The sequence below is a fragment of the Phodopus roborovskii genome, unplaced genomic scaffold, assembly GCF_943737965.1.
Source record: "Phodopus roborovskii unplaced genomic scaffold, PHOROB, whole genome shotgun sequence".
Classification (NCBI taxonomy): Eukaryota; Metazoa; Chordata; class Mammalia; order Rodentia; family Cricetidae; genus Phodopus; species Phodopus roborovskii.
In genome coordinates this window covers 52,502,704-52,522,422 of record NW_026126517.1, presented here as the reverse complement: position 1 = coordinate 52,522,422, position 19,719 = coordinate 52,502,704, and the positions used below count along the sequence as shown (strand labels likewise).

Below are 19,719 nucleotides of genomic sequence, written 5' to 3'. Positions count from 1 at the left end.
CATCAGTAGATAGAAGATAGACACATTGGTTAACCTCTGGGTAACACCAAAATGCATCCTTTTAAATGCAAGGCATAGTTAAAGTACTCATGTTCCTATCTTCACTTTTAAAACTCAGCTAAATCAAGTGAAATGTTTACGAGATGTAACTAGCTCTCTCTTTGAAGCAATGGCATTTTCCTGCAATACAGGGAAGCCAGTCTTTCATTGTGACATATGATGTACTGATTTTCATAATTTTTGTTGCTGTTGTTGATGCACAACTGCTAGAATATGGCAGGGCTTATCATCTAGCAGCCTGAAGTCTTTTAGGGGAAATGAAACAAACTTCAATTTTACAGTGCTCATTCATTTAGCAAATTGAAGAGCTTACTCATTGCCTATGAAGTGGAGTTGATGCTTGCAATTTTCCTGACATTTTCTCAATCACTCATGTTATGAATTTCCCACTGAATTTTCTCCCTAGTTTCCAATCATTGTAATTATGATTTCTTCTCAATGAGTGGATCCATGTGCACATTCACTGTTCCTAGCTTCTAGCAGGTAACTGGGCACATTGGGAAGTTTCCCTCATATCCTTGTAGACTGCCTCAGGTCTATTGATAATAAATTCTTGCAACACTCAGATAATTATTTTCTAATATATTATTCTGTGTTACTATCATCATTATATTAATAATTAATGGTATAAATAATATAAACAATATAATAGCATATTAATCATGTTATACTGTTATTGTATTATTGTATATTGTATTATTAATTAACTATATAATTATCATTACAATATTTTATAATATAATAAATATAGTAACATTATATAACAATGTAATTATATTATTCACATATAATAATTCAATTTGTATCAGTTTCTCTCACTAGACTATAATCTTCAAGGTCAGGAGGCTGTTCACTGCTGTGTTCACAACATCCAGCCTAATGGCTGGCATATTAACAGGTATAAAATCAGAAAGATCTGTGGCAAGTAATTTTATTATTCAACTGCCATGTAAGATGATTGATCAGGACATCTGAATACAGTCAAATGGAGAGCTGACTGGGAAATGTCTGAAGCATGCTTTTCATAGGAGCTTGTTGTTCATGGCCTTGTTACTCAAAATGCAGGAACAGCAGCTGTTAGAAATGTAGTCTCATGGCTATCTTGCCTCTTTCTGTGCCTGTATGAGAAATTTATAGACTGCTCTCTGCACCGTGAAATGTTTGAAATCAGTGACTAAAGCCCCAGATCCTTTGATTGGCCAGGTAGATCTCAGAGAGAGAGAGAGAGAGAGAGAGAGAGAGAGAGAGAGAGAGAGAGAGAGAGAGAGAGAGAGAGAGAGAGAGAGAACACACAGTGTGTGTGTGGGGAGGACAATCAGATTTACAAATTTGAGTGTGATGACCATAGGCCCTGACTTCTCACCCGTCATAGTAGAATTGGACCAACTGTCTTGCCATGGGGTTCTTCAGTGGCTTCTAACAGGAGCAGGCTGATTTGCAGGCCTAGAAGGTACAAATCTCATATCTAGACCTTTTAACAGTTCAGGAGGATCCAGAAATAAGAAGCTGTTTAACTGTGGAGTTAAACACTGACAAATGTTGTCTCCTGAAAGCAAAGGAACTGTTAGAGTCCTGTAGAGCTCTCCTGTCATTCTACTGCAGGGTTCCGTGTGTGAGGTCTCATGTGAGACATTCGAGCCTGCAGTGAACAAATCCTAAATATTCACAGATTTGGAATTTTTTGATTGGTAAATGATAAATTTTTCCCTCTACAATGTGATTCATTTTTTAAAACTTGATTTACTTTTTCATATCAATTTGTTCTCTGTTCTGCATGAGTTGTCTGCCAGGCACAAACAGCTTAAAGATGAATGGCACATAATTCAGGTTTCTCAGGGACTTGTGGTCTCATCATAACAGCATATACTAAGAAAGCAGACAGCAGTAGTTGTTGCAGCGGTGGATTTTCACAGCTACTTTCTAGAGGCATTTTTTTTTTAATGAAGGTCACACTGTACCTTGAGTTACTAAGTGTAGAGAAAGAGAAGGAGCAGGTTTCTATAGATACATGATAAGAATATGGTTTATAAGGCATTGTGAAGAACTTGAAAAGCATTCTTAAGAAGTAAATTCTGAACACACTGCCTTCCATTGATGAGTTTAAGGCGTTAAAATGTCCTGCAACACTTCCTCCTCTCTGGAGTATCTGGCAGTCGCAAAAACTACTACCTTCAGACAGAACTACTCCACGGATGTCACAGCACTGGAATCCACCTCTTATGGACAGACTTACTATGTTTTGCAAAATGTCTTCCTTCTAGTTGTTGCAGCCTCATTTCTCTGTCTGGCCTGGGAAGATTTCACCTTCTTGTCTTTTCATGGAAGGTCACACAGCCTCTAGAGAAACAGCAGTGTGTGAGAGAAAGCCCACGGGTGGTCAACACTCCATAGGTTTGCATGCCAGTTTGCTGGCAGTTGTGATGAAGTGTGGTGAAAAGCAAATGAATGTGCTGTTTAAATACTGCAGTGATGAGTGTGCAAAGGTCTAATGCAGCTGCTATACAGAACCACAGACCGAAGTTCCCACCTGTGATGGAAGTGAGCTTTGCCCCGTTCACTGCATATTCCGTTTAACTCACTGTCTATGCTGAATATCGCTGAGATGGGAACAGTGACCTTTCAGCTATGTTTTTGATTTGAGGTCAAATAGTAACTTGTTTTTTTTTTTTTTTCAGAACATTATAACCATGTGTGTAGTCTTGGGTTGCCCTCTGCCCCTCCGTATGCTTCTTTTGTCTGTGTAGCAATGATGTAAAATTTACTTTTGTCTTTCTTTTTAAATTATTCCTTTTTGGACTCCTGCAGTCTTTTCTACTGTGTTTTATTGCCCTCATCACTTAATAGCTATGTTCTTCATGCTTTACCCAAACATCTACATTCAGCAGAGGTTTTATCATTTACCATTTTTCTTTCTAATAGTTCCCAGATCACCTGCCCTAGCCAGCACATCCATTTGCTGCTTCTGCGAATCCAAGGAAATAGGAAGAGAAATCCATTGCCCCAGAGTTGATCCTATTGTGTTTTTCTAGACAATATTTTCATCTAAAATTCCTTCTTTCCTTCCTTCATTTCCTCCACTTCCTTTTTTCCTTTACTCCCTGCTGCCCCACTTAGAACGGATTCCTTAATTATCTTCAGACAGCCATTAATATTTTGGTGACATTGGCTTCTGCTGAAGTTGGAATTTCTTATCATGTGTCCCTTTCTTGGTTGCAATACCCAAAGGGCTGCTTGTGGGCATTTCCTCTCACAGTTCTTTCAATTGCCTTGTCTTCAGAAACTGTCTTCCAGATCCCAGTCATTGTTCTCTATTTCTACTTCTGGATCTTAAATAAGTTATTCTAGTCTTTTAGTGGAGTCTTCCTTTCCCAGGAGCCACTTCCAAATAACTACTCTGAGGCCTATATTGATTGTAAATGCTTGGTCAATAGCTCAAGCTTATTACTAAGTAGCTCTTACATTTTAAGTTAACGCATATTCCTTATTTACGCTCTGCCACATAGCGATAAACTTATTAACATGGCACTTTCATCTCCTGCTCCCTCTGTGTCTGCTGGCTCCTCTGACTCTGCCCTCCCTCATCCCATCATTCTCAGTCTGGCTTTCCTCTAACTGCATCCTGTTCAGCTATTGGCCGGTCAGTTTGTCTATTAAAACCAATCATACCAACATGTATTCACACAGAGTAAAGGAATACACTTCAGCACCTAGCGCTTTGATTTATCTGTGAAGCAAGGTTAGGCATGTGATAACTAAGTGAAGAGTCTGCTGCCAGGGCTGTGCTTCTAATCCCAGAACCTGAGAGGCTGAAATGGGAGGATCAGAGTCGGAGGAAAGCCTGGGATACACATTGAAGAGATTCCCTAAACCCAAACAAAACAAGAAAACTAAAATCCTTAATAAGTAAACACATCTAAGTAACTGCACATGAATATAAAAAGAATCTGTATGACTAAATTCATGAACTTTATAAGATGCCAGCAGATGTCAGCTGCCTTGAAGAAAATGGTGAGTGAATCTTCTGTGCTAAAAGTTCATTCTCAGGCCAAATGAAGTCATTTAGAGCTTAATAATTGTTTGTGATCAGTTAGTTACTGTTCCCTTGTGATTAGGGAGTCACTACATAGGTTTTGAAATTTGAAGTGATAATGAACTTGATTTAAGTTAGTGAGTATCTATGTTGGAAAGAAGGGATGGAATATCAATCCAGGCACCACATACTGACCCTGTTGCTTTTTTAATCTCAACAAAATTCTTTTAGGGAATTCTGAAGTTTGACAATTTCAGGTTGATTTTCCTTGCAAGTATTAGGAAGTTAGAATAATGAAAATGTGCTATTACCATACAGTGGAAAGTTATAAAAATGCTGCATCACCTTTCCTGGGTGCAATTAAGAGTCTGCTGGTCCAGGGCTGATTACTCAGGTTGGAAGCTTGAGCAGCACACAGGAACTGATCCTGAGCACAGCTTAGTGTCCCTAAGACAATGAGGCCATGAGACCATGTAGCAGTAGATGCTTTCAGTTGCTACCCAGATTGTTTCAAGTTTTGACTGATTCCATCCTCTTCAAGCCATTGTGCTGTGGAGAACTCCTGATGCCACCATAGCAAAGGAACTGTGGCTGGGATAGAGCTTAAGGACTGGAATGTAGTGGAGTTAGAATTTTGAGTAAAAGCAGGTTCAGTTCCTTCCAGCTGTTGGAACTGAGTGGGAGATGATAAAGTGCCAGGGGAGAGACCCCCAAGCCTGTTCAGAAGCCTGGATCAAAAGCTTCCCAGGACTGTTTCACTTACTGGCCTCTTTGAACTCACTTTGAAGAATCAGGAGATAGTCATAGTCCTTCTGTTTGCTCAAAGCATAACTGTGTGGAATGTGAAGGGGCCCATCTTTTCTGTCACCCTGGTTTGCCTCCAACATAAAGGCATGTGCCTGGCAAATGGTTTCAAAACCTTAAAGTTGGATACATGAAGATGACACAAAAGAGGATAAATGAAGCTCCTCATAGTAGTTTATGCCTGTAATCCCAGCACTCCTGGGAAGCTGAGTGAGGTGGACTATTATGAGATCAAATCTAGCCTGAGGTACATGGTGAGTTCTATGCTAGCCTAGACTATGAAGTAAGACTACATTAAACAAAATAAAGGTGATGGGAGTTGGATTTCATTACAAATTCTGTGTGTCACATTCTGGCCTTTACTGGTATGTTGTGGACTTCCATCTGTCTTAGTGGGTTTAAGGGTATATACAGCGCTCAGAAAATCTATGCAATAAGAGTAAACATTGCCACATACGGAAAGAACCCCCTCCCATTAAATGTTACTGTGTTGAAATGCATTACAATAATGTTAATCTGGTGGGGTTACACAATTTTGAAAGTCTCTGTGTTTCGATATTACTGAAGTTCATAACAATGTATAAAATTTGATTGTTTCAGGAAACAGATACCGTCTTGAGACATGCTATTTATTGCGAGTCTGAAGATGAACTGTTGTTTTTACTTTTGAACCGTATTTATCAGGAGCTAGCACACAAGGCTGGGGACGTCAACTTCACTTAGCTTCTTTTCTATAAAACTTACCCATGTTTTGAGCATTTATTCAATAACTAACCAATGACAATATCTGCTGTATTGCTGAGGCCTATTAGAGTTGATGTGTAACAGAAAAGTAAGATGTGGTCTCATGCTGAGTACCCAACACCTGCCAAAATACTTTCCCATTTCAAATGACAGCTAAATCCCAGGCCTTACAGTTGGTAAAATCCACTACTGTTTGCAGCAAAGTATGAGATGTCATTATCTAATTATCTGTTGAAATGAAATCTAAACCTCTGTTTCTCCTCACTTTGGCTCCTGATCACAAGCGTGGCATCTTTTCTGTAAAGCTGGGTCAACCATGGTGGCAATTCCTGAACATGACACTTTTGACTCTAAAGAGGTAATATAAGATAGGTGTAGAGATCTGTGTCTCTAGAAGTAAGCCTATCATTTTGTTGACTATTAACAAAACCACAACATGTTAGTTTTGAGATTATACATAAGTGCAACATTTATCCCTTTCCTTTTCTCCTTCCAAACCATTCCTCATACTCCTCGCTATTTTTAAATTCAGGGCCTCTTTCATTAATTGATGTATGTATGTATGTATGTATGTATGTATGTATGTATGTATGTATGTCTGTATATTGTCTCCTGCACAATCTGTGTAATGTTGCTTGTGTGTATGTTTTCAGGCTGACCATTTGGCATCAGATAACTGCTTTGTATACCCTTTTCTTGGGAAGACTACATCTCCCACTCTCAGGTTTCCTTAATTGTCTGGAGTTCTTTTGTTTGTTTTATTTCTTTTAAAAAAGTAATTAAATTTAATTTTGTGTCCATTGGTGTGAGGGTGTCAGATTCCCTGAAACTGAGTTACAGACAGGTGTGAGCTGCCATGTGGGTGCTAGGAATTGAAGCCAACTACTGTGGAAGGGCGGCCAGCGCTCTTCACCACTGAGCCATTTCTTCAGCCCCTGCCTGTAGTTCTTTATGTAGGATTGGGGCCTCATGGGCATTTCCCCTTACCCTTTTGTGCATCTATTGGTGTCATCATTGTTTAGCTCATGGTTTGATAGTCATGTTGGTGAGACTTTATAGGTATAGCTTCTGATATTACTAGAAGACTCAATCTCACAGCAAACTCCCTGACCTTCTGTCTCACAATCTTTGTGTTTCTTTACCAATGTTCCTTTACTAATGTCAGTGTGGTCATGTTTTGTACATGTATCCATTAGACTGGTTCCACTTTACCCCTAGCGTATGAACTGACTTTCTGCAGTCCATTCTCTATGCAGGGATACCTTGCTCAGCTTTGATACAGGGGAGAGGGGTTCAGTTGAGCCTCAACTTGATATGACAGCCTTTGTTGACTCCCCATGGGAGGCCTTACCCTTACTGAGGAGTGGATGGGGGATTGGATGGGGGGAAGGTGGGGGAGAGCAGTGGGGGAGGAGCGGGAATTGTGGTTGGTATGTGAAATGAAAAGAAAGTAAATAAATAGAAAATTAACGGGTTCCACAACTCTGCATTTTGATTGGTTATAGTTTTCTGCAGTTCCCTTTATCCGGCTTAGTAAAGGAATCTTGTAGGTTCTCCTCTAATATCGATGACTTCACTGGTCCTGGTTTGTTGCCTAGTTTTCTAGTACCAGACACGATTTCCTTCTTGTTGACTTTGTGTTTTAGTTGCACTTGAGAGATGTCATTTATTGCCAAGGTATGCGTGCCACTACTGTACTCTTAAAATTATTGTGTCATGCTGGCCATTGTTGTGGTTAATAGACAATATAGTCGGTAGGACTGTTGGCTGCTTCCCTCCTTTGTTAGTTTGTACAGGATCTTCTGGTACTGTGAATCTAGTAATCATAGGGGAGGTATTCATATCAACTCTAACTTGTGGGCATCTTGCTCCTGTTTTTGAATTGCATGGTATCTTTGGCAACAGGGACTTACCTTATAGCAATAGATTGTATGTTTTGGGAGTCCCATGGAAGGCCCTGGCAAACAACTCAAAAGAGTCCTTCTCATGTCTTTATCAGGGCTTTTGGTAGGTGGACTTTGACTCTTAGAGGCAACATTGTCCTGACTTTTTAAAAAGAGACATGGTGACCATCTGGCTGACCATGATTTTCTGATACACCTGAGGGCTTAATAAGCTTTTCCTTGCTGCTTGTAGAACTACCAGAATTCTATCTATACACATCACAGGGACAGACCAACTTTCTCTTCCTCACCTGTCAGTCTTGGGCATTTTTATGTTCAAGTGTAAAACCACTGCTTGATGTCAAGTGTGGGTGGATGGCCTTTAAACATGGGGTGTGTTTTAGTTAGATGGCTGTGCTAGCAGGCTCTTAGGTCTTGGGACATAGGATAGTTCTGTTCCATGACCACCTCTCCAACCCCACAGATGAGTTGTATATGTTGGAAAGTGTCTATAGAAAAAATATGGACCAGCTTAGCCATAGCATCCCAATTTCATGCAAAAAAAATTTTAGTCATGTTCATATTTAAGATGATAAAGAGATGCTAAATTTTAAACCCCGCCTTTTATTTTTACAGATGCTGAATTGTACAAAAGAAATAATTGATAAGAAGTTCTATATATTTAATTTTTGTTTCTTAAGAGAAGTATATTGAAATTATTTTTTAAACACCATTTTGGATAAAGTGGAAAATTTGAGAAAATGTAAATTTTACATTTAATCTCTCTCTCTCTCTCTCTCTCTGTGTGTATGTGTGTGTGTGTGTGTGTGTGTGTGTGTGTGTGTGTGTGTGTGTAATCATGCCACAGTGTGCATGTGGAGGTCAGAGAGCAGTTCATTTTGAAAATGTGAATTTTAGAGGACTTACCCTTCAAAAGATAGTGGATGCTTTCATGTTCGTCTTAAATTGCTTTGTTGTAGATTCTATCACAAATAAAGTATAGAAATAAAGCACTGTGAAACAAAAAAGTAAAATTATCAAAATCTGAAATAAAACTAAAAATTTTCTTTTTAAGGTGTTTTTTTTTTCACAATTTGGGAAATATTGTACATTTGTCATGAAGTGACATTCCTGTTTCTACAGTTTATGGACAAATCTAAAATCTGGATTGTTATCCTATGTCTAGAAGACAGTTCTTGTACTTTCATGAAGGTTTATGTACTTTTTATTTTTATTTGATTTTACTCTGAGATGGGGGTCTCATGTAGCTCAGGCCAGCCTTGACCTTTTCACTTATTAGAAAGTTATCTTGAATTCTAAATACCCTTATCTCCACTGGGATTAGAAGAGTATGTCACTATTCCCAGCTAAATTTATTTATTTATTTTCAGTATTTTCATTATTAATAATAATAATTACACCACCAACATCATTATTATTGTTATGTTTTGGGTGGTATTTAGAATTAAACCCAGAACTATACACATGATAGGCAATTACTTTACCAGCCCCTTATTTGAACAAATTTTGAAGCGATCATTGTGCAAAAATCTTGTAGGCTTTCTGCAGTGACAATGGTGTAAAATGTAAGAATGTACGGAGAATGATTCACATGGGTGCTTTTAGATACATTTCTGGTTGTCTTTAAAGTAATACACTAAGGGTGGGATATTTTGATTCCTTGCATGTATACATATGGAGATATATGTTGCCTCTAACACATGCATACAAAGCTATACTAAAAAATTATACAACTCAGTCTATCATGAGTCTGGTACAATACCTGTCTCCATGTGCTCTTGCTTGAGCTGAAATGATTATACACAACAATTTATTGAGAGCATACTGTATGCTAAAAAGAATATTCTTAGGTAATTTTATTGTTCTTGTTTTACAGTTAGCAAATTAGGGCTGACAGAAGTCAGTCTACTGTACTGGAATGGCTGGGAAGTGTAGGCAAAATTCAGTATTAAATCTATACTGATTGCCGAGCAATTTGGTTTAAGTACACTCTCACACTATGTCCAGTATTTAAATTAAGAATCTCAATTTAGATAAAAGTCTTTATCTACATTTGTTTCTATCTGTCTCTAAGTTTCCTACTGTGTTAGCTAATGTCCTCTTTTTAATATATTATTGTAAAGTATTTGCCAATTTCATTCAGAGGAGTTCAAAATTCTGTATTTTGTCTATTGTTTTTCATGGACTTATGTTCTTATGATCCACTGGATGGTGACATTGCTATTGAGCAGAAAGCTCCCTTTATACAGTCAGGATAATAACCTTGTCACATGTGTCATCCCTTTTAGTGCAATAGTGGCAAATTATATATAAATAAAAATTTGGACCAGAGTATATGTACCTTAATAGAAGAATGGTTGAATAAATTTGTTTTTTTTCTAATGAATATTTAAAAAATAGAAATATTATTGCCTGTATTTCAAACATATGTTTGATTCAAATTCACTTATGCCACATCTATAAGCTATCAGTGTTGCTATAAAATAAGGTTAAAATAGATGTTTATGTGAAGAACCAATGCATCCAGTTCTGATGGTAATACTGAACTCTGAGAACTTATCAGTTTTAGGTAATAGAAAACACTGCTTTAAATTGCCAAATAACATTGAGTAGACAGAGCATTTTATTACATTGTGTGCATGTGCTTATGAAAACTTGTTTTGTTTTTTCTTTTATTGAAACAGAATTTTTTCATACAATATATTATGTTTATGGTTTCCTTTCCCCTTACTCCTCGCAGTTCCTTTCCAGTACCCTTCCCATCTTGATCCATAATCTTTATGTCTCATCAGAAAACAGACACAAGGAATAAAAATAAAATAAAACAAGGTAAATGAAAAACAAGTTTAAATATGACAAAACTACTCAACAAGAAAAAGACTAAAATAAAAAGCACAAGAAATGTATATAGGTGCAGAGACACACACATTTGTACACACAGGAATCCCACAAAATACAAAATTGGAAGCCACAATAAGGACCTGTACAGTAGAAGAAAGGAGGAATGGAGGGAAGGAAGAAAAGAGAGAAAGAAAGATCAATCATCTCTGACTTACCATTATTAGGCAAAGACCCTCCAAAGATGCTTTTGAGTTTATTATGTGCTGGCCATATACTGCTGGGCATGGAGCCTATCCTTAAAGAATTGTTTGTTTCTCCAGTTAGATTCCCTTGGAGAAACAGAAAATTTCATTTGCAAATGGCTATCACTTGGAGATGGCTTCTTCTTGGTTAGGGATGGAGCTGCTTTTCTACTCCTTTCATCTCTAGGACCCCATCTGTTGCAGACTCATACAGGCCCTGTGCATGCTGCCACAGTCCCTGTAAGTTTGTATGTATGGCAGCCCTGTTGTGTCTAGAAGGCCTTGAATCATTGCTGTCTTCCATCCCCTTCTGGCTCTTACTCTCTTTTTGACTTCCCTTTTTCAGAGTTCCCAGAACTCTGAGGGGAGGGATTTGATGGAAACATCCCTTTTAGGGTTGAATGTTTAATGGTCTCTCACTTTCTGCATATTGTAGGGCTGTGGGTTTCTGTGTTTGTTCCCATCTGCTGCAGGAGAAAGCTTCCCTGATGATGGCTGACCAAGGGATGGATCTATGAGGATGGCAGAATGTCATTAGGTGTCATTTTATTGTTACATCCCTTTAACAATAGTATTTGGTTTTCCTTTAGGTCTGTGGCCTGTCCATTCTCAGGTTTTTGGCCATTTCAGGAGCATTGAGTCTGGATTCCTTTTCATAGCATGGGCCATAATTCAAATCAGATATTGGTTGTTTTTTTCTTACAAGCTTTGTGCCAGTACATCTTATATATCAGTCACCATTATAGATCTAGGGATGGTGTTTACCTTTCTCCTTTGGTAGTGTGCATAGTACCTTCTAAGAACCATGATTAGTGAGCTATGGAAGGCTCTAGGTAGACATTAAGTATGAGTTCAATGAGTTGCAGGGTGTTGTCTTAATAGGGCCTTCCTGTCAGTTTGTGGAGAGCCACCAATAGCCTTTGCAATAGCCAGGGTTATTGGGGTGGGGGTTCAATGGGATCCATTTTTGCTTTAATTTTGAGACTCAAGAACAAATGTACTCACCCTGCAGCTCAGGTCCCAGCAGTGCTAACTAAAGGACAGCATCATCAGCAGTGACTTCTTCGACCAATGCTGGGCTTTCCCTTAATCCTGAACCAGGGAAATGGAGGATCTCAGTTATATAGAGGCCTTTGACAGCTTCAAAATTATTCATTTATTTCTTTTTATGTCTTCATTTGTAATTGTACACATGTCTATATACCTGTACCTGGTACATGTTGATGCTCATAGAGGACAGAGAGAACATTGGGTCTTCTGGAATAGGAGTCACTGATGTTTGTGATCTACCATGCATGTGCTGGGAATCAAGCCTGGGTCCACTGGAAGAGCAACCAGTGATATATCTATATCTATAATCTATCTATATCTATCATATATATATATATATATATATATTTAAATTTGAAACAAGCTTGTTTTTACATGTTGCCCAGTTCTAGCACCCTCCCATCCTCCCTTCTCCTCCCCAGGGAGAGTGATGCCTTCCATGAGGAGTCTTCAAAGTCTGTCATATCATTTGGAGCAGGGCCTAGGCCCTCCCCCATGTGTCTGAGAGAGTATCTCTCTATGTGGAATTGGCTCCCAAAGTCCAAATGTATGCTAGGGATAAATACTGATCCACTACCAGAGGCCCCAGTCATTCTAACTAACACTCACATTCAAGGAATCTGGGTTGGGTCTATGCTGGTTTCCCAGATATCAATCTGGGGTCCATGAGCTCCTCGTTGTTCAGGTCAGCTGATTCTGTGGGTTTCTCATCACTCCTCCTTTTCTGCAACTGGATTCAAGGAGTTTGGCTCAGTGTTTAGCTATGTGTGTCTGATTCTACTTCCATCAGCTAATAGATAAAGGCTCTAGCATGGCATATGAGGTAGTCATTAATCTTATTGTTGGGGAAGGGCATTTAAGGTAGTCTCTCCACTATTTCTCAGATGTTGGGGTTATCCATGTGTTCTTAACCATTGAGCTATCTCCGGAGTTCCACCTTGGACACCTTTAATCTCAGTCTCCCCCGGTGATTCAATTATATGGCATTATAATGTTAGACCCTTCACTAGCAGGGTTGATGTGTCAATCAAATTAGCAATTTAATTTTGATCACACATAAAATAAAGCAAGTGATTTTTTAAAAAGTTATCTCGATGAATTTTTCAGTTACTAAACTTTGAGTCATATTTTTCTGGCCCAGTAGTGCAAAGTTGTAATATGAGCTTTAACTTATGGTACAATGATTCTTAGAGAGCTGCATGATGACGATCATTATTTCATGTGAGATGAAATACTTTATGTTTCTCTTGCCAGTCTACACAAAGTTTGGAAGTTTCTTGGCCTGATTGTAATACTTACACAGTAAAGAGAGAGAATTTAGGGCACTTGATGCAGTGTTTTACTTGTGTTTTTTTTCACACATGCATACAAATGCATGTGTACTCATACACATATATACACATATAATTATATATCACACACAGACACACAAGTGCCTACATATATGTATTATGTACATGTACATACTCATGTACATACTCAGTCAAATATACACATGTACATTCATGAACACATACATATACAAAATATATGCATACATAAACTCATAAACACACTCAAGTAACATATAGACTTATACATGCACATACTCAATCATACACATATGCTTACATAATACATATATACACATATGCATACATACATATACACACAAACACACATACACGCATACATACACATGCACAAAGACACACAAATACGGCCATGAATGAATCCTGAGATAACAAGCTTCCTAAATAATCAGATAAACGTGTAGGCTGGTTGAACAATTTTGAAAGATCAGTTTTGTTGATTTCTATTGTTCACAGAGATATAATAATCTCCAAGTAGGTGGATATTTAACATTTTACAAGGAACATATATTCTCTCCCCAAGATTAGTAATGTCTGAGTGATTTTACAGAGAAGAACTTTGTATTCTACCAGATATAGTCATTTGTGCTTGCATGTAGCATATCTTGTGAATTCAACATCACACACACACACACACACACACACACACACACACACAAACACACACACACACACACACACACACACACACACACACGTTTTCTTTGAAACACAATTCACTCCGAAACTAACTTCTCTCTTTTCAGGATTAATTGCAAGCACCACAGTGCAGAGCAGCATATTAGCAACCTTGTTCTCTTTGCTCTTCTCCTGCAGATGACCCAGGATGATTTCTTTTCAGCCTGAGGGTCAAATGACTTTCAGTACAGGACCAGATTCCTGTCTCAGTATCACAGGAGCTAATTATTCACTAGTTCCCAGAAAACACATGCTCTGCAAATTCCTCTCCCAGGTTCATAGTGATTTGTGTGTGGTGGTGCTTGGAATAAAATTTAAGGCCTTGTGCACACTGGGGCACACTCTGTTACCGAGACTTTGTGCATGCTTGGGCACACTGTCACTGAGCTACACCCCCAAATGTTCTGTTTTCTGTTCCTCTTCTTGCAGATTTTGACAGATATTAAGGATCGTCAGGATTCTTTTTCTGATAGCAAAGAGGAATGATAGATTTGCTGTTGTGTGGTAGAACTTAGTGTGCCAGGTTTATGGAGAATTTCAGGAGCTCTGTTGATGCCTAGGGTTCTTATCATAAAGATATGCACCTTTTCACCCTTCTCTTGATGAACACAGAAATGGAAAAAAATCATGTGCTCAAGGTAACCACTCTCATATATGGTTTGATTCAAGGTAAATTAAAGCCCTTAAGAGGGATTGGCACAATTTTTCCCTCAAATAATTTCCCTAGACTCTTATTTCTCAAAATCAAGCTTGGATAAATCTTGGATTGCTAAGGTTGACTTTCAAGGGTGAACTTGAAACCTGGCTTATCTGATGATAAAAGAAGCTTCATATATTTGATACATAACTTGCTGGAGGACGAGAGTGAATTTGTCTTAACAAGAATAGATGTATCCACAATATGCATACAAGAGGGTATAACCTAGTCTAGACATCCAGAAGGACATTCCAACCCCCAAGATTAGCAACAGTGAACAATCAAAATGCCTCTTCTGCTATTATCTTCTCTATCATAAGTCCAGAGTCTATGTAGGTAAAAATATAACCTTTCTTAAGATTTCTTCTTGAGAAGCCCACCCTGGAGTCCTCTTGTTTATTTCATTTCCTCCTGACCTTTTCCCCTTTCCAACTCTTCCCATGCCCTGTCCCTAGTCCCTCTTTCTGTAAGCCATCCTGTCCTTTTCTAAAACAAACAGTGTGACCTCTTATTTAGAATTGAACATCATTGGCTCAGTGGAATGTGATATTCATCATGGGTAATCCATTAAGAGAATGCAAACCCTGGAAAATTTTTATCAGAAAGCCTAATAAACATAGTTCATTATCCTCTCCAGATAAAACAAATCACTTTACCCTTAAATAAGAAGCATGAAGGCACTGTTTGTAACCCAAAGCTTGTCCTAGATTTGCCTGGCAATTTGGGAACTCATCTGTGTTTTATTTTTACTTATAAAAGAATTAAATATCTTTAGGAAGTAGTGACAGAACATAGAGCCAGACACCCAAATGGATCTAGCACCTGCTAAACATGAGGTGTTTTGTGCTCTGGAAGCTAGGAGGGAAAGATATTAAGTTCCTTGGAAGTTTACACCTTGTAAAAAAGTTGGATAAAGCCTCAGAAAATACTTCCCAGGGCTTCACAAAGCACCCATCTATTTTCCCCAAATGGATTTCTAGACAGTTCAAAGAATAAGGACAGTACTGCTGACACATTTTCTAAAATGCATGTTCAAGAAAAAGGAGGGGAGAGAAATATATTCCATTATGTTCAACAGGGAAGATGAAGCTCGTAATTTAAATTCCCACTTATTTTTAGATTTTGTTCAAAATAATCAAATTGAAATCGTAGAGAATCTCTCAACTAGGCAATACAAAGGAACAGATCATATTTGTTTCTTGTTCTAAGACCTTGGGTGAATCTACTATAGGTGAGCTTGACAATTTAGACTTTCTCCCAATGCCATCTAAGCAGATGAAAGGTAAACTTTGTCTGGAGTGAATCATGAACTGAGGGGCAAGTGGCATTGGAATGGGATAACTGGGATTATGGGATTACAGAACCACCACAAAACCAGGTCCTACAATGTATTCATATCTCCTTTTTGTTCTTATATTTCAGAACAACAACAACGAATAAGGCAATAAGGTCAAGTTTAGCCTTGGATCTCAGATCTAGAGACCAGTGATTTTGAACCTAGATTCAATATTGAGTTCTTAGTGTTCACTATAAAATACATGGTTTCTCCATCATGTTATATACTGAGAGGACCTTAATTACTAAAGACTTCACAGGGTTTGGTGTGTGGATAATAAACTATAATACTGTGTCTCATGTCTTCACTTAAGTTGATCATTAGTAAACAATGTGCAAATTATTTATAGTCTTATGGGATATTCTGATCTGCAAAGCCTGGTTCTATATCTTCAAGATAAATTATGCATATTGTTTCCCTTTATTTTTTAGGAAAATGTATGCATATTTACAGTAAAAGAGAGAAAGAACCTATTTACATTGCTCATTCTTTAAAAAAAAAAAAACAAAAACATGCTTTTGGTGATAATGGCTTCAAGTTTCAAAGGCTACACTCACTTATTACCCAGAGTCAGCTGTAGAGAGAAGTAATGGAGTAAGATTCTCTTCAGAATTATGATTTCTCAGGGCATTAAGTTCTTTCTTATGTATTTTTTAAAAACCCAAATAAGTGTGTTGTTCAATTGGCAATAAAATAATGGGTCTGAGGTGCCAGAGTGTCAGCTTGAACACATGACATTTTATTGCTTTATTTAATTGTCTGCATCTTTCTTAAGTGCTTACTCTTGGCCCTCTTGTGCTTAGTTTTTTTCCCTATATTATGACTGGCAAAGGGATGTAGAAATGTTAGAATGTGCCTAAAATGATCACCGTACTTGTAATAGTATCATCTGACATTTCTAAGCCCACACCAAATTGTGGTGCCAAACATGACTTTGCTCTCCCAGCAGCATCAGCATCCAAGTGTGATGGCGAGCCAGGGGACTGGGCTGTCTTTACTGCTTCACCCTCTTTAATTATGTACAGAACTACAACATATTATATTTAATTATATCTAGAAATAAACTGAGTGGACACTGGTATATGATATTTGATTTAATGTAAGCAGAGGAATACACCTTTCTGATGACAGAACATAAACTATACTCAATACTTACTTTAGTATGATTAAGACAGACTAACTTATGGTCATACCAACAATGAAAACAAGTAGGGACACTGCCTAAACATAGGTTGAATGTGAAATAGAGTGGCCTTAAATGTGCTATTTAATATTCTTGGACTTTAATTTCATTCTGTGTCAAATGGCATTATGTTACACAGATTAGAATAGGTGTGTGTGTGGGGGGGGTGGTGTTTAGCTTATGTCTTGACATTTCGTACATGTGAGCCACATGATTAGTTAAAAATCATTTGGAATATGAAGTACTATGTGCTGACACCTTGAGGAAAATTTAATTAACAAGGTTTTATTTGTTAACAATATAAAGGATGTACAATTTAGTCATTTCCCATTTTCATTAGAATTATTGTTTCAGAGAATCTCTGCTTCTTAGCTCACAGCAAATGGTTGTCTGTGGCTGGACCCTACAATGCATCACAGACCCAACCTCCATCTTAGTGCTTTCTTTTCTTCTTTCCTCCATTCACACTACTGAAACCATTACCTTAAAGTATGCAGAGGGCATACACTTTTCACAAAGCTACTATACTTTCTTTCTGCCTAAGTTACTCCTTGGCTAGATTATGGCCCTTCTTGGAGCCAGCTCTAAGCCACAGGTCTTATGGGTCACTGCTCCTGTCCATGATTAAACCCAGTGCAAAGCTGAAAGAGTTGCCTCTGAAAAAGCAACTGGCCTTCTCTATTTGCCACTGGCCATGTTGGATTGTTTCATTCTCAATCATGAGTTAACACCTGGAAATAGAAAGTTCTAGTCATTTCCTCCTTTGTCATTGTATCACAGTGTTCTATCAGACTATGTTTTAGAAATTAATTTTCTTCCCATCTCTTCTGATGCTTTTTATTTTTGTTCACTTGGACTCACTGCTGCAAATGCCCATCTTCATTAGTTAACTTTATCTTATCAGTTCCAGACAGTCTCACTGTATCAACTGGGAACAAACAGAAGTGAACAAATAAAGACATTTTTGCTATCACTCCTCTACTAAATAGCAGCATTACAAAGCCATGAAAATCAACAAAGAAAGGAAGGCAGGAGGGTCTTTGCTCTCTCTGCTTTATTCCATGGTGCATTTTACAAAAGTTGGACTTCAGCTGAATCCATGCTCACTTTGCCTTGTTTTAGATATTATCTTTTAGGGTATGATGCACTCAGTCTATAGAGACAGTAAGGCAGCAGGCCGAGATCCTGAAGGGTGGTTGGGTATGGAATTGCACTCCTTAAACAGCACCTATCCTCAAAGCCAGCATGATTATTATGGGACCTGAGCTGATCTACTAAGTCCTCTGGACTAGAACCTAATATAGAATCTATTTTCACGTCTGACACTGTGTATACACATTAATGTATAAATTTCAAGGTATTTTTTATATAAGTCCTCCTCCTCATCAATATATTGTTTTATTTTGCAGTAAAGAAGTTGGAGAGGAAGTGAAAACCAGTCTGATGAAGAGTTTTGGAATGCCAGTGCTAATTGCTTGCTAGATTTCACTTATGTTTTTTCAGAATGATGCTCTGTTTAAGAGCTCAGCCCAGCAGACACACTTTATAAAGGTTTGCTGCAGCCACACAGCATCACCACACTCATGAAACCCAGAGCAGGATGATAGACCTGTAGCTTCTTGCATTGCTGCTCAAGCATTTAATGTCTTCTATAAAGTTGACAGCAATACTAACACTCCCCTATATTTAGCAGCTAAATAAAGAAAAATTATACCTGGATACAAGAATGTCTGTGACTCTTTTTTCAATAGTAGTTCTGTTTAATATATGTATTACTAACTGAATTCATCATTGCGAGCATATCTGTGTCTCAAAGGATGCTGATGCGGAAAAACCCATACTTCTTACAGATAGTTTAGGGTCCATCTGTGAAAGTGTAACTAGGGAAATGTGATACTTTTCATAGTGCATGCTGCTTTCTAAACTCTTAGGATTCTTGCCTGTTGTATGGACTGTCCCAGGAACAGCCTCAGAGTAGTGACCAATATTATGCTGGCATGCCTTGAATATCAATGCCTCTGCTTATGGCTACATGACTCCTGTCAAAGCCATCTCCTAGATGGTGTTCCCACAGAGCAAACCCACAGTATGATGGTAGTCCAGGAGCTCAGCAGTATCACAGCTGCTGCAAGCCCTGTTGAGTATTTCCATTTGTTTCATAGTTGTCACCCCAGCAGTTGATCTTAGTTTCCTTCTATTGCCCATCAGGGAAGACTAAGACAACACTCAACAAGAGTCCTCAGCAGTTCTGAGCAGCAAACTCCAGGTATCAAAGGAGCCTTTGCAAAATCTTTTTGACTTGCCCTTGGCATGTAGCTCACACTTCCTGAAAGCCAGATCTCCACTACTGCTTCTCCTTCCCACTGCTTCATCAGCCCAGCCAAGCCACTCAAGGGAAGTTGCTATGAAGGAGCAACAGGGATCAGAAAGTTTCATTATCAGCCATCAGTTAATACCTGGAAACATAAACTTCTTTTAGTTTCCTCTATTAGTAAAAAAAAAAAAGTGCATACATATCTTCTTGGTAAGATATCTGCTCATCCACCTTCCCCAAACAACTACATCATCCCCATGAACCACTTAATATGTCTTAATATACTGAGTCTTGTTGTACACCAGTTACCACAAGTTGTTAAGATGAATTTGACTTCATATTCACAATAGGTGATTTTTGTAAGGTAAATAATATTATTTACGTTTTATGTTTACAAAAGTAGGTATAGTCAAATGATTAAGTCAATAGTAAATAGAGGGGGTAGAAAGCCAGGTAATTTGATTCTAACACCAATATACTTTCT

General features: G+C 38.1%; 1 protein-coding gene across 16 annotated transcripts in view; it reads left to right on the top strand.

The window, feature by feature from the left end:
• Positions 1–18,440, top strand: part of Mlip (muscular LMNA interacting protein) — a 231,115-nt gene extending 212,675 nt beyond the window's left edge. For all 16 annotated transcript variants that reach the window (XM_051197991.1, XM_051197980.1, XM_051197984.1 and 13 more), the window contains one exon: positions 18,331–18,440. In XM_051197991.1, coding sequence (XP_051053948.1) covers positions 18,331–18,333 — 3 coding nt within the window. In that variant the 3' untranslated portion in view covers positions 18,334–18,440. The remainder of the gene's footprint in view (positions 1–18,330) is intronic.
• Positions 18,441–19,719: the final 1,279 nt, after the last annotated feature.